At 49.0% G+C, this 14,438-nt stretch overlaps 1 protein-coding gene across 1 annotated transcript in view; it reads left to right on the forward strand.

Annotated features, from left to right (window-relative positions):
- The window catches only part of SSH1 (slingshot protein phosphatase 1), a 59,010-nt gene that overhangs the window by 38,354 nt on the left and 6,218 nt on the right, over window positions 1–14,438 (forward strand). Inside the window, exons 8-15 of the mRNA XM_019649066.1 lie at window positions 3–20; window positions 1,258–1,351; window positions 2,260–2,388; window positions 4,883–4,929; window positions 6,385–6,531; window positions 8,394–8,594; window positions 10,673–11,392; window positions 13,083–13,092. Coding sequence (XP_019504611.1) covers window positions 3–20; window positions 1,258–1,351; window positions 2,260–2,388; window positions 4,883–4,929; window positions 6,385–6,531; window positions 8,394–8,594; window positions 10,673–11,392; window positions 13,083–13,092 — 1,366 coding nt within the window. The remainder of the gene's footprint in view (window positions 1–2; window positions 21–1,257; window positions 1,352–2,259; window positions 2,389–4,882; window positions 4,930–6,384; window positions 6,532–8,393; window positions 8,595–10,672; window positions 11,393–13,082; window positions 13,093–14,438) is intronic.

Genomic DNA, 14,438 nt, shown 5'->3' on the forward strand with positions numbered 1-14,438 from the left:
CCGGCCCTGTTTGTCGACAAGTAAGTGTGGCGCCTCCTCACCCACCCCCGCACCCACCCTGTGCCCGACCCTGCGTCCGTGTGACGTCACATCTTGCCTGGCTTCCTTTGGTTGCGGGCCACCTCTCCCTGAACCAGCATTTCAGGCAGGGGTTCTGAACCTGCTGCCCGCGGTTAATATTTGGCTGGGAGAAGGGCCTGTGACCTCCATCCCCCCTTTAAAGTTATAGACACATTTGGGTGTGAATGCATTTCTGGGGACCGGCTCCATAGCTTCCATTAGATTCTCAAAGGAGCGCGTAGCCCACAGACTTAACCTCACTGGCTCTCGGGCAGTGCTCGTGCTCTGGTCTCTCCTTTTCAGGTTGCTGCAGACTTGATTTCCAAAGCTTCTTCCTCCGCTCTTAGGAGTATTATTAGTGTGAGTCCGGTTCCTTGGATTCTGAAACACAGCTGTACCAGCACGGACCAAGGATAGCCTGCCTTAGAGGCAGCAACGGTGAATCGCATGGCAGAGCTCACATGGCCTGAGGCCGCACTACATTAAAGTCTAGTCCAGAAGAAGGAAGCACGCATCTCTCCCCCTCTCTTGGTTAGGACTCCCCGCCCTGCCCCCCCTGCAGAGTGTCGTGTTCCCCTGGGACCCTGCATTTAAGAGGGCTGTGGACTGAGGGGAGCAACCTGAATACGGACAGGCCCAGAAGCCACGCTGTACGAGGCCTCACAGGAATTATGGGAGGGCTGGGGAGAGATGACAGTTGGCTTCGATCATAGGGCGTGTCATGTGGAAGAAGGATTAGCCTAGTGAGAACCGGGGTTGATGTGTTATAGGGAAATACCTAGGTTTTGGTCCTGTGTAAGGAGATCATGGGAGCTGGACACAGCCGGGACTGGGGGCTGGCTCAGGATGCAGCGATGTCCTCAGCAGAGGCCGAAGGGTCCGGCAGCCTGGGGACGTTACACCAGTAGTTCCAGCATCCTGCCCTGAGAGTCTCATACTTGGCAGGACCTGAATGAGGAGCACGCTCCCCACCCACTGCGTGCCCTCTTGATCTGCCCCACTCTGTTTACTCCTGTGGGAGTTCTGGACACAGCACGACTCCTCCATCCCCATCCCCTACCCGCTGAGGACACACACACCAGGAACTTAGCTGCATGAGCGCAAGCCACACTCTGCTTAGCCCAGATGCATCGTGTGTTTTTGTAAACCCTGACCTCAGGCTTCCTATAGTTCTGCACTTTCCTAATTTCTTTCCAGGCCAACCGAAGGGGAGAGGACTGAGCGCCTCATCAAAGCCAAACTCCGGAGCATCATGATGAGCCAGGACCTAGAAAACGTGACCTCCAAAGAAGTAAGAGCACTCTCCCCTTCTTAGCAGAGGTCATGTGGCGTTCCTTTGACCTGTTGCCCAAAGCACGGTGGAGGCAGGCCCAGTACCCGGTCCTCTTTACCCATCTTGACCCACCAGCTCTTGGAGCTGCAGGACTCAGCATAGCGGAAAGAGCACAGACCTTAGAGTCAGACTCTAGTTTGAATCCAGCCTTGCTGCATAACAGCTGTAAGGTTTGGGGCAAATTCCCTGACGTCTCTAAACCTGTAAGACCTTTGGTCAGAATTCCACAAGACCCGCGATTGCACCAAGAAGCACTTACCTGTTAGCACCCTCCCCTCTGCCCTATATCACCTTGTGTTTCATTTGACATAGGGCAAACTCTTATTTCTTAAGTTGTGTAAGGATCACAACTTAAACCAGCAAGTTGCTAACCCTAGACCGCCTACCATCTGCCTTTTGACGTTTCCCTGGAACACTTTTTTTCTTTTTTCAGTTGCTTTTTGCCTAAGGAATGCAATGAATTGTAACAACTTAAATTAGCTAAATCTAAGCGGTGAAATGGCCATTTAAAAAAGCCATATACCTTTTTAAAATTAATACACGTAAAAATCATATTGTGATAAAGGTTTTCACTATGATGAGTTTGGTATTTGATTGTAAAGGTCTAAGTGCCTTCAACTTAGTAGAAAGAAAAGATCCCATGGGAATCAGACTCTTTATTTGAAATAATAAACTTGTCCCCATCAGATTTACTTTGAGGCTGAATAGCCTGTGCTCCCGCCACCCATGCATGTGCACCGTGTGTTTTAATGCAAAAAACATCTTTTTTGAAAACAGCCACAGTTCACGCTGTGACTTTACTTCTTTGGAGAGAGACAACTGTTTTCTTTAACAAATCACTTTTCCTAATATTTTCCACTCCACAGATCCGTAATGAATTGGAGAAACAGATGAACTGTAACTTGAAAGAATTCAAGGAATTCATAGACAACGAGATGCTACTTATCTTGGGACAGATGGACAAGCCCTCCCTCATCTTCGATCATCTTTATCTCGTAAGGGGCTCAGCACATGGGAGGTTCTGTCTTGGGGAACATAAATCAGACCTTGATTGTTTGAGCAAGTCAGAGAGGGGAACTACTTGAGTCACTGGTGCCTCGATTTTGACTTTGACGGGAACGCCCCTCTAGGACTCCCTCCTCTGGCCTGTAGGCTAGTGGTTTGCTCTCCAGCCATATGCTTGTGATGTGCCTCCCAGCTGGGCCGCAGTGAGTTGTTTGAAAGCTCTTTGGCATAGTCAACTGGCAACTGTTTTCAGACTCTTGCCACCCTTTGCCTTCCTCACTAACTCACATACAGGCCCCCTCCAGTTACTTCCAAATGGTTTGCGGGCTGAAAAGCCCCAGTTCCTAAACAGAGCATGCTCGCCAAACCCCAGAATTATGCCTCGGCTTCCCGAGACGTAAGAAACAGTAAGGAAGGCAGATCAGACACCAGTAACACTGCTTCCCCTCTGCTTGTCCCGGCAGCCACTCCGTGCCCTGCTCTCAGAGCCTGTTGAAGGGACAGGCCCATGTGAGCGATGTAGCTGTGGTGGGTGGTATGCGGACACCTCACCTCCCATCTCTTGCTCACATTTTCTTAAAGCTGTAAATCTCCATAGAAGGCAACTGGCAAGTTTTCAAAGTCACAGAGACTGTAGAGGAAGGCACGTTACTAAAATTAGAGAAGGCAGCACAGCGTAGTCATGAAAATCAGCCCCACCAGGCCAAGTTCTCACTCCCCAGCCAGAACAGCAATGTGACTGGAAGCAAGTGTCTCTGCCTCATTTCGCCTTCATCTTACACGTTATGAGATGATTTATGAGGGTTCAATACAATACAGCTTTAAGACACCAGGTGCAGTTTCTGTGGGCACTAATAAATGGTAACCATCATTAGAGCAGAAATCGCTTCCTGGGAAAGTTGAGGAAGTGTATTTGCTGTGGAAGGCATGAACGATTTTGTTCTCTGCCTGTAGGAGGTAGTTAATAGTTCTACAAATGCATGCGAGATGTGATCAGACAATATGGTGAATGTTTAAATTAAAAAAAATTATTACAGTAAAAGACACTTTGCCATTAATCCCCCTCAAAATACTCCCTTTCACTTTGAACACACTTATCCCATCGTTCTTTTATGTATATGTTAAGATGTATATACATATGTGTGTGTTTGAAGCCTGTGTCTTGAAAGCTATGGGGCAGCGCTGGGCTCTAATCCCTTGGGAAGTTGATGTTTTTCCCTGGTGGAGACTCCGGAAGGCACCTCTAGCCCTTCGCCCCACTAGGTGGCGATCACAACAAGAAAGGGGACTCACAGCCTTAGTGAGCGTTAGTTATTTTTCGGTGTGGTTGGTACTTTTGTCACTTTTTCCATGAGAGATACTAAAGGAATTTTTATGTTTGAACGTCTCCTTCCAATATGAAAATCCAGCTAGCACCCGCACGTGGCCAGCCCCATAAAGGTCTGGAAAGCCCCTGCCTCCTGAGGGGTCTGTCCACTTGGAAAAGGACGTTTATAGGGAGACTAAGCTTGTTCTTTTAGTTACTCTTTGTGACTTTATATTGTTTCATAAGAGCAAAGGGATGGATTTTTTCTTTTTTCCCATTCATGTTCTTTGCATGCTCAGAAATGGAGAGGGGTTTTAAAATACCATTTTAAAAGTATTAAATTAAAACATGTTATAGAAAGTTAGGAAATATAAGAAAATCTAAAGAAGGAAATTAGAAGTATTTCCAATGTCACAAATCTAAAAGTAGTCACTATTAACATCCCAGTATATTTATTTTTCTATCTTCTTTTTTTTTAAATGCATGTGTAGCTTTTTAAAAAAGGAAAAGAAAAGAACCATTCTGTTTATGTTTACATAGTTTTGTATCCTGCTTTAAAAATTTTTTTTTCATTATGTATTTCCCTGTGTCATTAAATATCCTCCAAAAGTATGCGTTATTTCAATGGCTCCATTGTATGGATCGATCATCATTTATTTTCTTCTTGTTGGACCTTTGGGTTGTTTCCACTGTTTTGTTATTATAAATAACCATAAATATCCTTGTACATAAATCTCTGCAAATTCTGGGTATTTCCTCAGGGTAGCTTTTTGTATGTAAGTGGAATTTCCGGGTTAGAGGGTGGGAACTTTTTTAATATTGCCAAAATACTTCCCAGAAAAGGTAAGCCGATTCCTGCTTTAATTAGTGGTATGTGAAAGTGCCCTTTCCTGAGTGGGAGGTCAGAGGTCACTGCCTCTGGCGAGAGGACCCTGCTGGAGCCTCAGAAAAGGAAGTGATGATAGGGGAGCAGGTTTTCCTGAACATGTCCTTCCCCTGTTGTGCTGACGATGTTGTGAATGCCTCGGGAACCTGCTTTGATACTGGCCTCTTGTCAGTTCTCTCTGTTTTCTGAGGCCAGGGGCCCATGAAATCACCATCACCATCAGGCCTAGCGCACCCCCAGCTCTGAGGCTGACATGTGACACTCACGGGGGTTTGTGTGATCTGTCCCCCAGGGCTCTGAATGGAATGCGTCCAATCTGGAGGAACTGCAGGGCTCAGGGTGAGTCTGCTCCCCTTGTCTTCTCTTGTCCTTCTAGGCAGTTTAGAAACCCTCGGCTCTGCCACGGAGTTGGAGGTCAAGCCCTTGTGCTGCCCGTCTGTAATTGCCTGCACCCCAGCAGCCAGGCTGATTTGCATAGCTACACAGATGTACTTGAGAATGTTACCTCCTGAATATTCATGGATTTTAGACTTTCCTGGGTTTTAGACTTTCCTGGGTTTTAGATTTTCCTGGGTTTTGTGTGATGGTGAGTGTCTGGGAGAAGGATCCTAAATCATAGTCCAATGGTATAGACAGCTTGGATGCTGCTGGTAGGGCCCCAAGCCTTCGCCCACGGCCCCACTGCCCCATTGCTCGGCAGACCTGCTGCAAGTCCTTGTAAGGACACCTATCTGTTGGGCCAGTCAGCAACCCTGATCCCTGGACCACTCCTGGTTCTATCTGAGCTTAGGCCTTTGGGCCTGATGGGAATCTTGCAGCTAAATACTCAGTGTTGGCCGGAAACACATGCCTGTCTTAGTCTGAGAAATGCTCAGCAGCAAGAATAAAAAAATGTTTAAATCTAGACCTTCAAAAACAGATGTCTGGACATTTAAAAAAAAAACAAAAACACAGCCACAAAATCACCATTCTGTGGGTTTGACATGATGGCATCCTTGAATTACTGCATTTAAAAGTCAAGACTAAACAAATCTTAAAATATATCTTTAGAACTACTGGTTAAGATGTGTTATTTCTACAGAAAGTATTTTTCAAATGAATGGTGATACTGTGCTTTCTATCTTGCTGGGAATAAATAAGTTACTTTAAAGGTAATTTTTAAAGCACTAATAACTATTCGCGTATGAAATCTACTTGAGGCATTTTCAAACTCCTGAAATAATTTTGGTCTTCCAGGAATATAAGTATTAAGTTTAGAGACCTATGAAACCCGGGTTAATAGACCTTTTCAACTATTTATTTATTGCCTGCCTTGTTTCAAAAAGGATTTAAGGCAGTTCTCAAGGACATAAATAATGGACAGGTATTTTCTACTTTTTAACTGTTTAAAAGTGGAGACTTTTATTTTTTAAAGCCTCTGTTTGCTCATAATAATTATGAATTTTGAAACTTTAAGAGAGTTTAAAAATGTATTTAAATAATACATAAATCTATTTTCCAGAATTAACATTGCTTGGCAATGCTTTGAAGTGAGTTTTCTTTTATAAGTTTTTTATACAGAAATTTGTTTTTTATTATAAATATAATCCATTCTCAACATAAAGCAGGCATTTAGAAAATACCCCAAAAAATTGCTATTAAGGAAGAACACAAGTTTCACCATAAAAACATATACCCTTTATTAATGTATATTTGATTTTTTTTCTCTGTCCCATTTTTGTTACTTTGTTTTTTGTAATTCCTTATTCTGATTGTCCAAATTTGTTCTGTTTGTTTTTTTTTCTCTCGTTGCAGTGTTGACTACATTTTAAATGTCACTAGAGAAATAGATAATTTTTTCCCTGGCTTATTTGCATATCATAACATCCGAGTCTACGATGAAGAGACAACAGACCTCCTTGCCCACTGGAACGAAGCGTACCATTTTATAAACAAAGCAAAGTAAGTGGGTGGAGAAGCCAAAGAAATCGGTCTGAGGAAGAAACTGGCAGATGCTGGGTGGGCAGAAATTAATGACAATCCCAGACACAGATGTCTGCTGGCTTAGGGAGCCTAGATGTCTGATGGGCCTCTGATTTTCGACCGCAGGACCCTTAGCACCAAAGGGGCAAAGTTGTTGCTCTCTACGTGGGGACCCACATGAGCTTGTTCTCTCCCACCTATCACTGATTGTGACATTTGACCCCAGTTTCATCATTGGCACTGGTTCCAGGCAAGGGTCTAACACCAAGTGGACACTTTTTTTTTTTTTTTTTTAAGATTTTTATTGGGGAATTGGTGAGGGGAACCGTGTTGGGGAATTGGGGAAGGGGAACAGTGTGTTCTTCCAGGACCCATCAGCTCCAAGTCAAGTTGTCGTCCTTCAGTCTTAGTTGTGGAGGGCGCAAGCTCAGCTCCAAGTCCAGTCTCTACTTTTCAATCTAGTTGCTTGGGGAGGAGGGGTGTCTAGTTCCATGTGGGAGTCAAACCAGCAACCCTGTTGCTCAGAGCTCGCGCTCTAACCAACTGAGCCACTCGGCCGGCCCCCCCGCAAGTGGACCCTCTAGGAAGCTCTGCCCGTGGGGAGTCACTGAGCCAAAGGAGAAAGGAGGGCGGACCAGGTCATACAGATTTAGAACACCTTTGGGATGCTTCCCCCGCAGAATCTACTCAGGCAGGTACCCTGAGCTATGGCCTGCCTGCTCCACCTGAGTTAGTGTGATTTTCCTGTTTGAGCAGAATGGGACAGACCGCGAGAGGTCCCCACTGTCCCGAGCCCGTCACTGGTTTCACCCAGCTTTTGTTCTCACCGTATTCTCCTGCAGAACAACTGTCTTACTGAAGTCAGGAGCAGAAAGAGATAACCCTTTGAGATCTCATCTTCTGCTCTGCACCTCTCCAGGTCAAAGCTACGTAACGTGTCCTCACCAGCGTGTCCTCAAACTTCACTCACTTGCATTCCTGGGGTATAGACTCCAAACTGGCAGTCCAGGAAAGAGGGCACTGAGATTTGGTGATGGATTGGGAACCTGAGGTGCAGGAAACGAGCCTGCTCGCACCTGACAGGCTGACTGCTTCTGACATAAACAAGCAGGCTGGTAGGCTCACCCCCCTTACAAATAAAGCTGCCCTTCCCAGCCTGGTTGCTCCCACACATTCTTGAGCCAACAATACCTCAAGAAAACCCTGTGCCTGATCTTGCCGTAGCTGTTAAAATCAGTCACGCCTGGGCCAGCATGGCCTCCTTAAAACCTACGGCCCCCTGGCTGCTTCCTGTCCTGGCCAAGTTAGGGTGCTGCTGCCCTTACTCTGCCTTCTGGACTCTTCTGTCTCCCGAGGACCTTGCAGCTTTGGGTTCACTGACCCCATTTTTCTACAACAACCCGTTGCATGTCTCTATCTGCTCTAGCAGCTGGGTAGCTTTTGCATATCTCCCTTTCTCTGTCCAGTTGCTTCCTGCAAAAGGCTTTCTTAGTCTGAGACATGCTCAGCAGCAGGAAGAATTCCTAGCCTGTCCCAGCGATGTGGGACGATCCCCAATTTGTCTCCGAAGGCAGCCGATTTTGGAGCCCTCCCTGCAAAACTTGGCTAAGCAGGGACAGATTTATCTCCTTTTCCCATTGTGTGCTAATTGATTTCGCAGTGAAGTTATTTCCTTTAGAGAGTGTGTGGACCTCGGCTGGGTAAACATCAGGACTTAGGAGGACTGGGGCTATGAGATAACTTCAGGGTTTAAAACAATCGGTTGAGTAAAACCTGAGAGAACGAAGTTGTTTAAGTTTTTTAAAAACTCTCTCCCTCACCAACCACCCTGGCCCCTGCAGGAGGAACCATTCCAAGTGCCTGGTACACTGCAAAATGGGCGTCAGCCGGTCTGCCTCCACAGTCATAGCCTACGCCATGAAGGAATTCGGCTGGCCCCTGGAAAAGGCGTACAACTACGTGAGGCAGAAGCGCAGCATCGCGCGCCCCAATGCGGGCTTCATGAGGCAGTTGTCTGAGTATGAAGGCATCTTGGATGCGAGGTGGGTAACTAACTGTCTGCAGAGGGTTGGCAGGACGGAGCTCGAGAAGCCGCCATCCGCATCCGAGCGGTGGCTTCCACAGCCAAAATCCTGCCTCTCAGGGGGAGCCAGTTTGAGAAAAACAACTATTGTTTGGGGTTTGATGCGTGGTTTCCAGGAGGCATCTGTTCTGGTTTTCGTTGGCGCACCCAGCTCTTGTGCTGCAGGAGAGAACGGTGGAGCCTGACTCCTCAGCTAAGGCACGGCTTCGTGTGCGGTGTGGGCACGTGGGTGCCCATTTCCTGGTCATCTGCTTTGGGCCGAGTGCTGCGCCAGGCTTGGCCGCAGGGTAATTCTAAGGACTGCAGAGGCAGACTGGGTCTCCTGCCCCCCACACATACTGATAGGTGGGACAACTTAGGGCCAGTTTGTCGATCTCCCCCAGCCTCAGTTTCCTCTTTCTGAGCTAAGAATTAACACCCACCTGGTCGGGTTGTTGTGAGATTTACCCGAGTACTGTACAGACTTACCTTTACAGAGACTTGGCCAGACCTGGCTCATGGTAAATGGTAATGTAGCGTCTTTCTAAGTCTCTAACCGTCGCCCCACCCCCGCCTCCCGACCCCTCAGAAAAGGACTACAAAGTACAGGTTATCCCCCGTGTATAGGGAAATAAGGAACTGACGCTGAAGGTTAACTTGTCCCACATCACACAGCCAGTGCACAGCAGAAAGGAACACGTACCCAGGTCTGTCAGCCTCCAAGGCACAGAGGCCCCGAGGTTCTTCTGCGCCCACAGAGGGGTCCCAGAGCCCACGTCGCCCCAGGAGGTCCCCTGCTGAACTCTGGGGCTCACTTTCTCCCTGCTCCCTTTCTATTCAGTCTATAGGAGGCCTCCCCCAGGAAGGACTGGTGTTGTGAGGGGGGCCGCAGGCTAAGCCTTGGCCTCTTGACCATGTTTGGGGTAGCAGAAGGGCCCTAGCAGGGAGGAAGAGGGTCCGGAGCACGGCTCCGGATGTGTCCACTATCAACTGAAGAGCAGCTGCACAGATCCCCAGGCAGGACCGAGGAGGGTGGGGGTGGGGGACAGTGTGCATCCTGCTCTCCTCTCCATTAGCCCTTGAGTCACAGGCTCCCATCAGTGCCCTGTGCAGCCTAACCAGGGGCTTCCAGGCCGGGTTCGCAGCAGCACGGCATTGACCTTGAATTGCAGCCCCATCCAAGGGCCCCCTTGGCCTCACTTAGAATGTGCACATGGAGCAGTCACAGTGAGCATGACACTCTTGCACTGAACAACAGCAGATGCTTAATTTCCTTTTTTTCCCCCTCTCACCTTAACCCTCGTGACCCCATGAGATTGGTATTGCTCTGATGTTCATGGAGGTGACTTCTTTACCTTATTTCACTATAAGCCTTTCTCTTTTACTTTTATGCTTTAAAAATAACACCAAAGTATTAAAAGACATGTTAAAAACTGACCTGTAATCTCTGACCTAAACAAATATTTCCAGTTTTCTGGTATCTTCCCAACTTTATTCATGTGTATTACGTGTTTACATAGCTACGTTAGTGTAAATATACATGTATATACATATATATATATATACATATATATATATACATACATATATATGTGTATATATATATATATATAAATTTGTATAAATCTTTACATACTCTCTGCTTGGAGCCTTATTATTTCCCTACTATGTAGGTAGATGAGGATTATTCTTACTTGACAGATGCAGAAACTGAGAGATGGAACATTACGTGGCATCACTATGTTCATCACATGAGATGGGACACCAGGATCGTGATAGCATTTCAGATCTAGACTCCCTTCACATATCCGCCACATCGTTAGCATGACAGAAAGTCACTTAAGGCTTCGTGTGCAAGCCGTGATGACTTAGGGTCCTGGTGCCGTTTCTTTCATCCTTGCATTTCTTGGAGACGAATGAACAGAGAGGCGCTTTCCGTCAGTGAGCCCCTGGCGCCCACCCCAGCCTGGTGCTGTCCCTTGCTGGCTCACCCTCACCCTTCCCAGGACCCTCTGGGCACTGGCCTCTGCTGACCTCTCTCTGCCCTTCCTCCCCCAGCAAACAAAGGCACAACAAGCTGTGGCGCCAGCAGACCGAGAGCGGCCTCCAGCAGCCTGTGGATGACCCTGCGGGGCCTGGGGACTTCTTACCAGAGACCCTGGATGGCGCCCCCCCGGAAGCCCCGCTGCCCTGCTTGGAGGATGCTACCCAGCCTGGGTTTCCAGGCAGCAGGGCCCCCGGAGGACCTGTTATCCCTTGCTGTTTCCGGCGGCTCTCAGACCCCCTGCTGCATTCCTCCAGTGACGAAACTGGCAGTTTGGTCCAGCTTGAGGATCTGGAGAAGGATGCCCTGTTGGAGGAGGCGGCTCAGCCAGCCAGACCTCCCCAGGAAGGCCCTGGACTCTGTGAGAAGGAGGTGAAGAAGAAACGCGAGTCTGGGAGCCTGAAAACCCGGAGTGGCCCCTTGCCACAGGTGGAGGAGATGGAAAGGGAGGAGGTGCCAGGAGCTGGGAGGTGGGGGAAGCCCCCAACCCAGCTTGATAAAAACCTGCTCAACCGGGAAAACCTGAATAATAACAACAGCAAGAGGAGCTGTCCGGATGACTTTGAGGTAAGCATGGGACCAGCGTGTGGGGACAGAGGGCCACATCACTTCCATCCTGCCCTGCAGAGCAGCCCCCTCACAGCCACCTCTGCTGCTCTGCCAGCTGGTCAGTTCTCATCCCCAGCGACCTGTGGGCTTATTTCAGAAAGCGATTCTGCAGGCCGATTGGGAATGTAGACGTATAGGGGATCAGGGATCTACAGGGGGCATCACGAATCCCTGTGTGCCCCCTTCACCCCACACACCTCGTTCAGGGCTTGGGCGGGGCTTCCAACTCTTTTTTCCCCCTCTTATGTAAAAGGTAAAGCGTATACCTTATCACCCAGTTTCACCATTTCTCAGTATGCGGCTGTTCTGAGTTCATCGCACCCTTACTCACTTGCCCACACCCTGGATTATTTTGAAAAAAATCCCAGGTATGTTGTTTCATTCATAAATGCTTCAGCGTGTAACATAACCACAATACCATTGCCACCTTTAGGAAATTGATAGTAATTCCCCAGCATCATCAAATAACTGGATTTGAACTCAGATTCTAACGTTTAACTCCATCAGTCCCTTGTAGTTGTCATTTTTATGAGTTATCTGCAACAGTGTCAGCCTCATCCTGGCATGTGCTCAGAAAACTGTGAATTCCTCCAGCCTTTTCCCTCCTCCAAGGGGCCCAGGAACAGAGGCTGGTTTCCTGGAGAGCATACTGTGCTGCCTGTCCTTGGTTCCCGCCCTCGCTCTGTGCTCGCTCACTACAGCCAGATCTAGCAGCTTCATTTCCCCCGGCTTCACTGCCCCTCTCCCGGGATGGCTGTGATGCTCTAATGAGAGCACTCGGAAATCTGGCAGACGCAACCGATCTGCAGAGGGTCCGTCATTATCCTATTATAATGCAAGCAAAACTGGGAAGTTACATCTACTGACCTCCAAATCATAAAACATATTGCAAACCAAGTATTAATTACTCATGAATTTCCTCCACCCCACCCACCCTTCCCTCAAATAGCAGATACTGTAAAGACATGATGTACAGCCTCTTGGTCCAGCATAGGGGTGCCTTCATCCGAAATGGGATAGCCGGGAGTCGTAGAATAGTGATCACGAGAGAAGCTTGGATCAGAGGGTAAATGAAGGACAGCCCTACTTTCCTGGCCAGAATTTTGTTGCGTGGGTGATGTTACCTAGGAAATAGGACCTAGAGATACTCATGCATTCATTTGTTCAACTAGTGTATTAACTACAGTGCCAGGTTGATAAAGGGGTACAGCTGTGAGTAAGACAGCTAGTGCACATAGCTTAAGGGGAGATGGATGGCAAACACGTAAGGATATAACAAAGCAAATGGAGGTGGTACTCAGTGTGATGACACAGATAAACCGTGGCATGGTGGAGAGTAACTCGGGAGGAGGGGATGAGAAGGAGCCGGCCATGCAGAGAGCCAAGAGGATAGTCTTCGGGCCCAAGGAGCGCCAGGGGCCAGGGTGCTCCCTGAGGGTGGAGAGCTATGTATGGTTGAGGGGCAGTTGTCTGAGGTGCAGTTGGACAGGTGGCCGGGGCATGTGGGGCCCCCTGGCATGATGGCAGGTCTCTGCGCGTTGTTCCAGGGGACTGGGAAGCCATGCGAGAGCTTTGAGCCTGGAGGTGATGCAGCTCCTCAGCCGTGGTCTGCAGTCAGGCTGATGGGTGAGAGTGGAAGCAGGAACCTGAGATGATGGTGGCTCAGAGGACGGGCCGAGGACAGAAATGCACAGCTCAGGGGGCTCCGCGGCTGAGCTGTCAGTGCCTCTGGGAAGCCTTCCGTCTGTGGGAGACTTTGAGCTCATCCCTCTGTGCTGGCACTTTTCACGTGGTGTTCTGGTCTGTTTCCACCAGTGGACAGACAGTAGGCCCGCTGAGGACAGGGACTGTGTCTTGTTCCCGCCGTTGCACCTAATGTAGGTCCTGGCATGGGACAGACAGGTGCTCTCTAAATATGAGCTGGATGAATGACTTCTCGGCCCCTCACCCCCCAGGGCTCTGCAGGGTGCTCAAATCTCCCGTTGTAGATTTCACCACATTTTAGCACATTAGGCTCTAAAGAGTTTGGAAGAGGGAAACAGGTAGACTAAGTTTGGTTAGAGCTTAAAAAAAATTCCTGGGTCGCGTTCAGGCCTTACTGTGAGGGTGACCAGGTCTACCTGGGCTACCTGGAAATCAGCTAAGATAGGATTCCACAGGAGATGCAGCCTCCCACCTCCCCCACCACACACTCCCCTGCAGCCTCCAGGAACCGTGGCTGAGTTTCCATCTGATTCCTCCAGTATCGGACCTGCCCAGGACTTCTTACCTTGGGGGGCCTCAGTCTGCCATACTGGATGGTAGTAATCTCTGACAATCAGGGCGTGGGGGGCGTGGGGAGGGGGGGCGTGGCGAGGACCGTGGGCAGGCTTCACTTGGCAGGAGAAACCTACAGCATCTGCTCTTTGTTTTGGACCAGCTTAGGAATCGCATAGCTAAACGACTCTCGAGGAGAGAGGGTCGGCTTGCCCAGTCTCCACATTCGCTGTTCTCAGCTCGGCCTCAGCCCAGACGAGCAGCCTGGTGCCTGTTGATGGGCACAGGAGGGAGGCAAACGGGGGTGTAGAGGCCCATGTGGAGCTCACTTAGCCCAGAGGTGGGTGGTTTTCCTTGGAAAACAAGGCCAGCATGTTTTCCATGGGTGTGTGAAGCCCACCGCAGCCTGGCTTCCTCATCGGGGCTGTGGGCACCTGTGTTTGGGTCTGTAGTAGAGCCTTTCCAAAACCGGTTTTGCCCCTTCCTACCTCTCTGTGAAGAGCACAGCTAAATGATGGTTCCATTGCTGGGTTCATGCTGGAAGGGACAAGTTCCATTGTCCGGCCACAGACTCCCCAAATGCAGATTCTTTCTGGAAGGGAAGAGAGGGAGACGCACTTACCGTATGAGAAACGTTATTCCATTTAATTCTCAGTGCCACGAGGGTGCAGTCTCCAGATGAGACCGCGGCTCAGAAAAGGCTTGTTTGGTGCAGGTAGCGGAGGCGGGGTGAGAAGGGAGGCCCCGAAGCCCGGCTAACTGCGCAGCTGACGGTTTGCCCAGGCTCGTGGGCACGCAGCCTCTAGAAATTGGTTCAGTGTCTCTAACTGAGCTCTAACCTACATCAGTCACAGTCGAGTGGGTTCTGAGAGGTCTGTGTTCCTGCACTCTGGGAAGTGAGCATGCTGCCCCCCC

Source organism: Hipposideros armiger, unplaced genomic scaffold (genome assembly GCF_001890085.2).
Source record: "Hipposideros armiger isolate ML-2016 unplaced genomic scaffold, ASM189008v1 scaffold_129, whole genome shotgun sequence".
Lineage (NCBI taxonomy): Eukaryota > Metazoa > Chordata > Mammalia > Chiroptera > Hipposideridae > Hipposideros > Hipposideros armiger.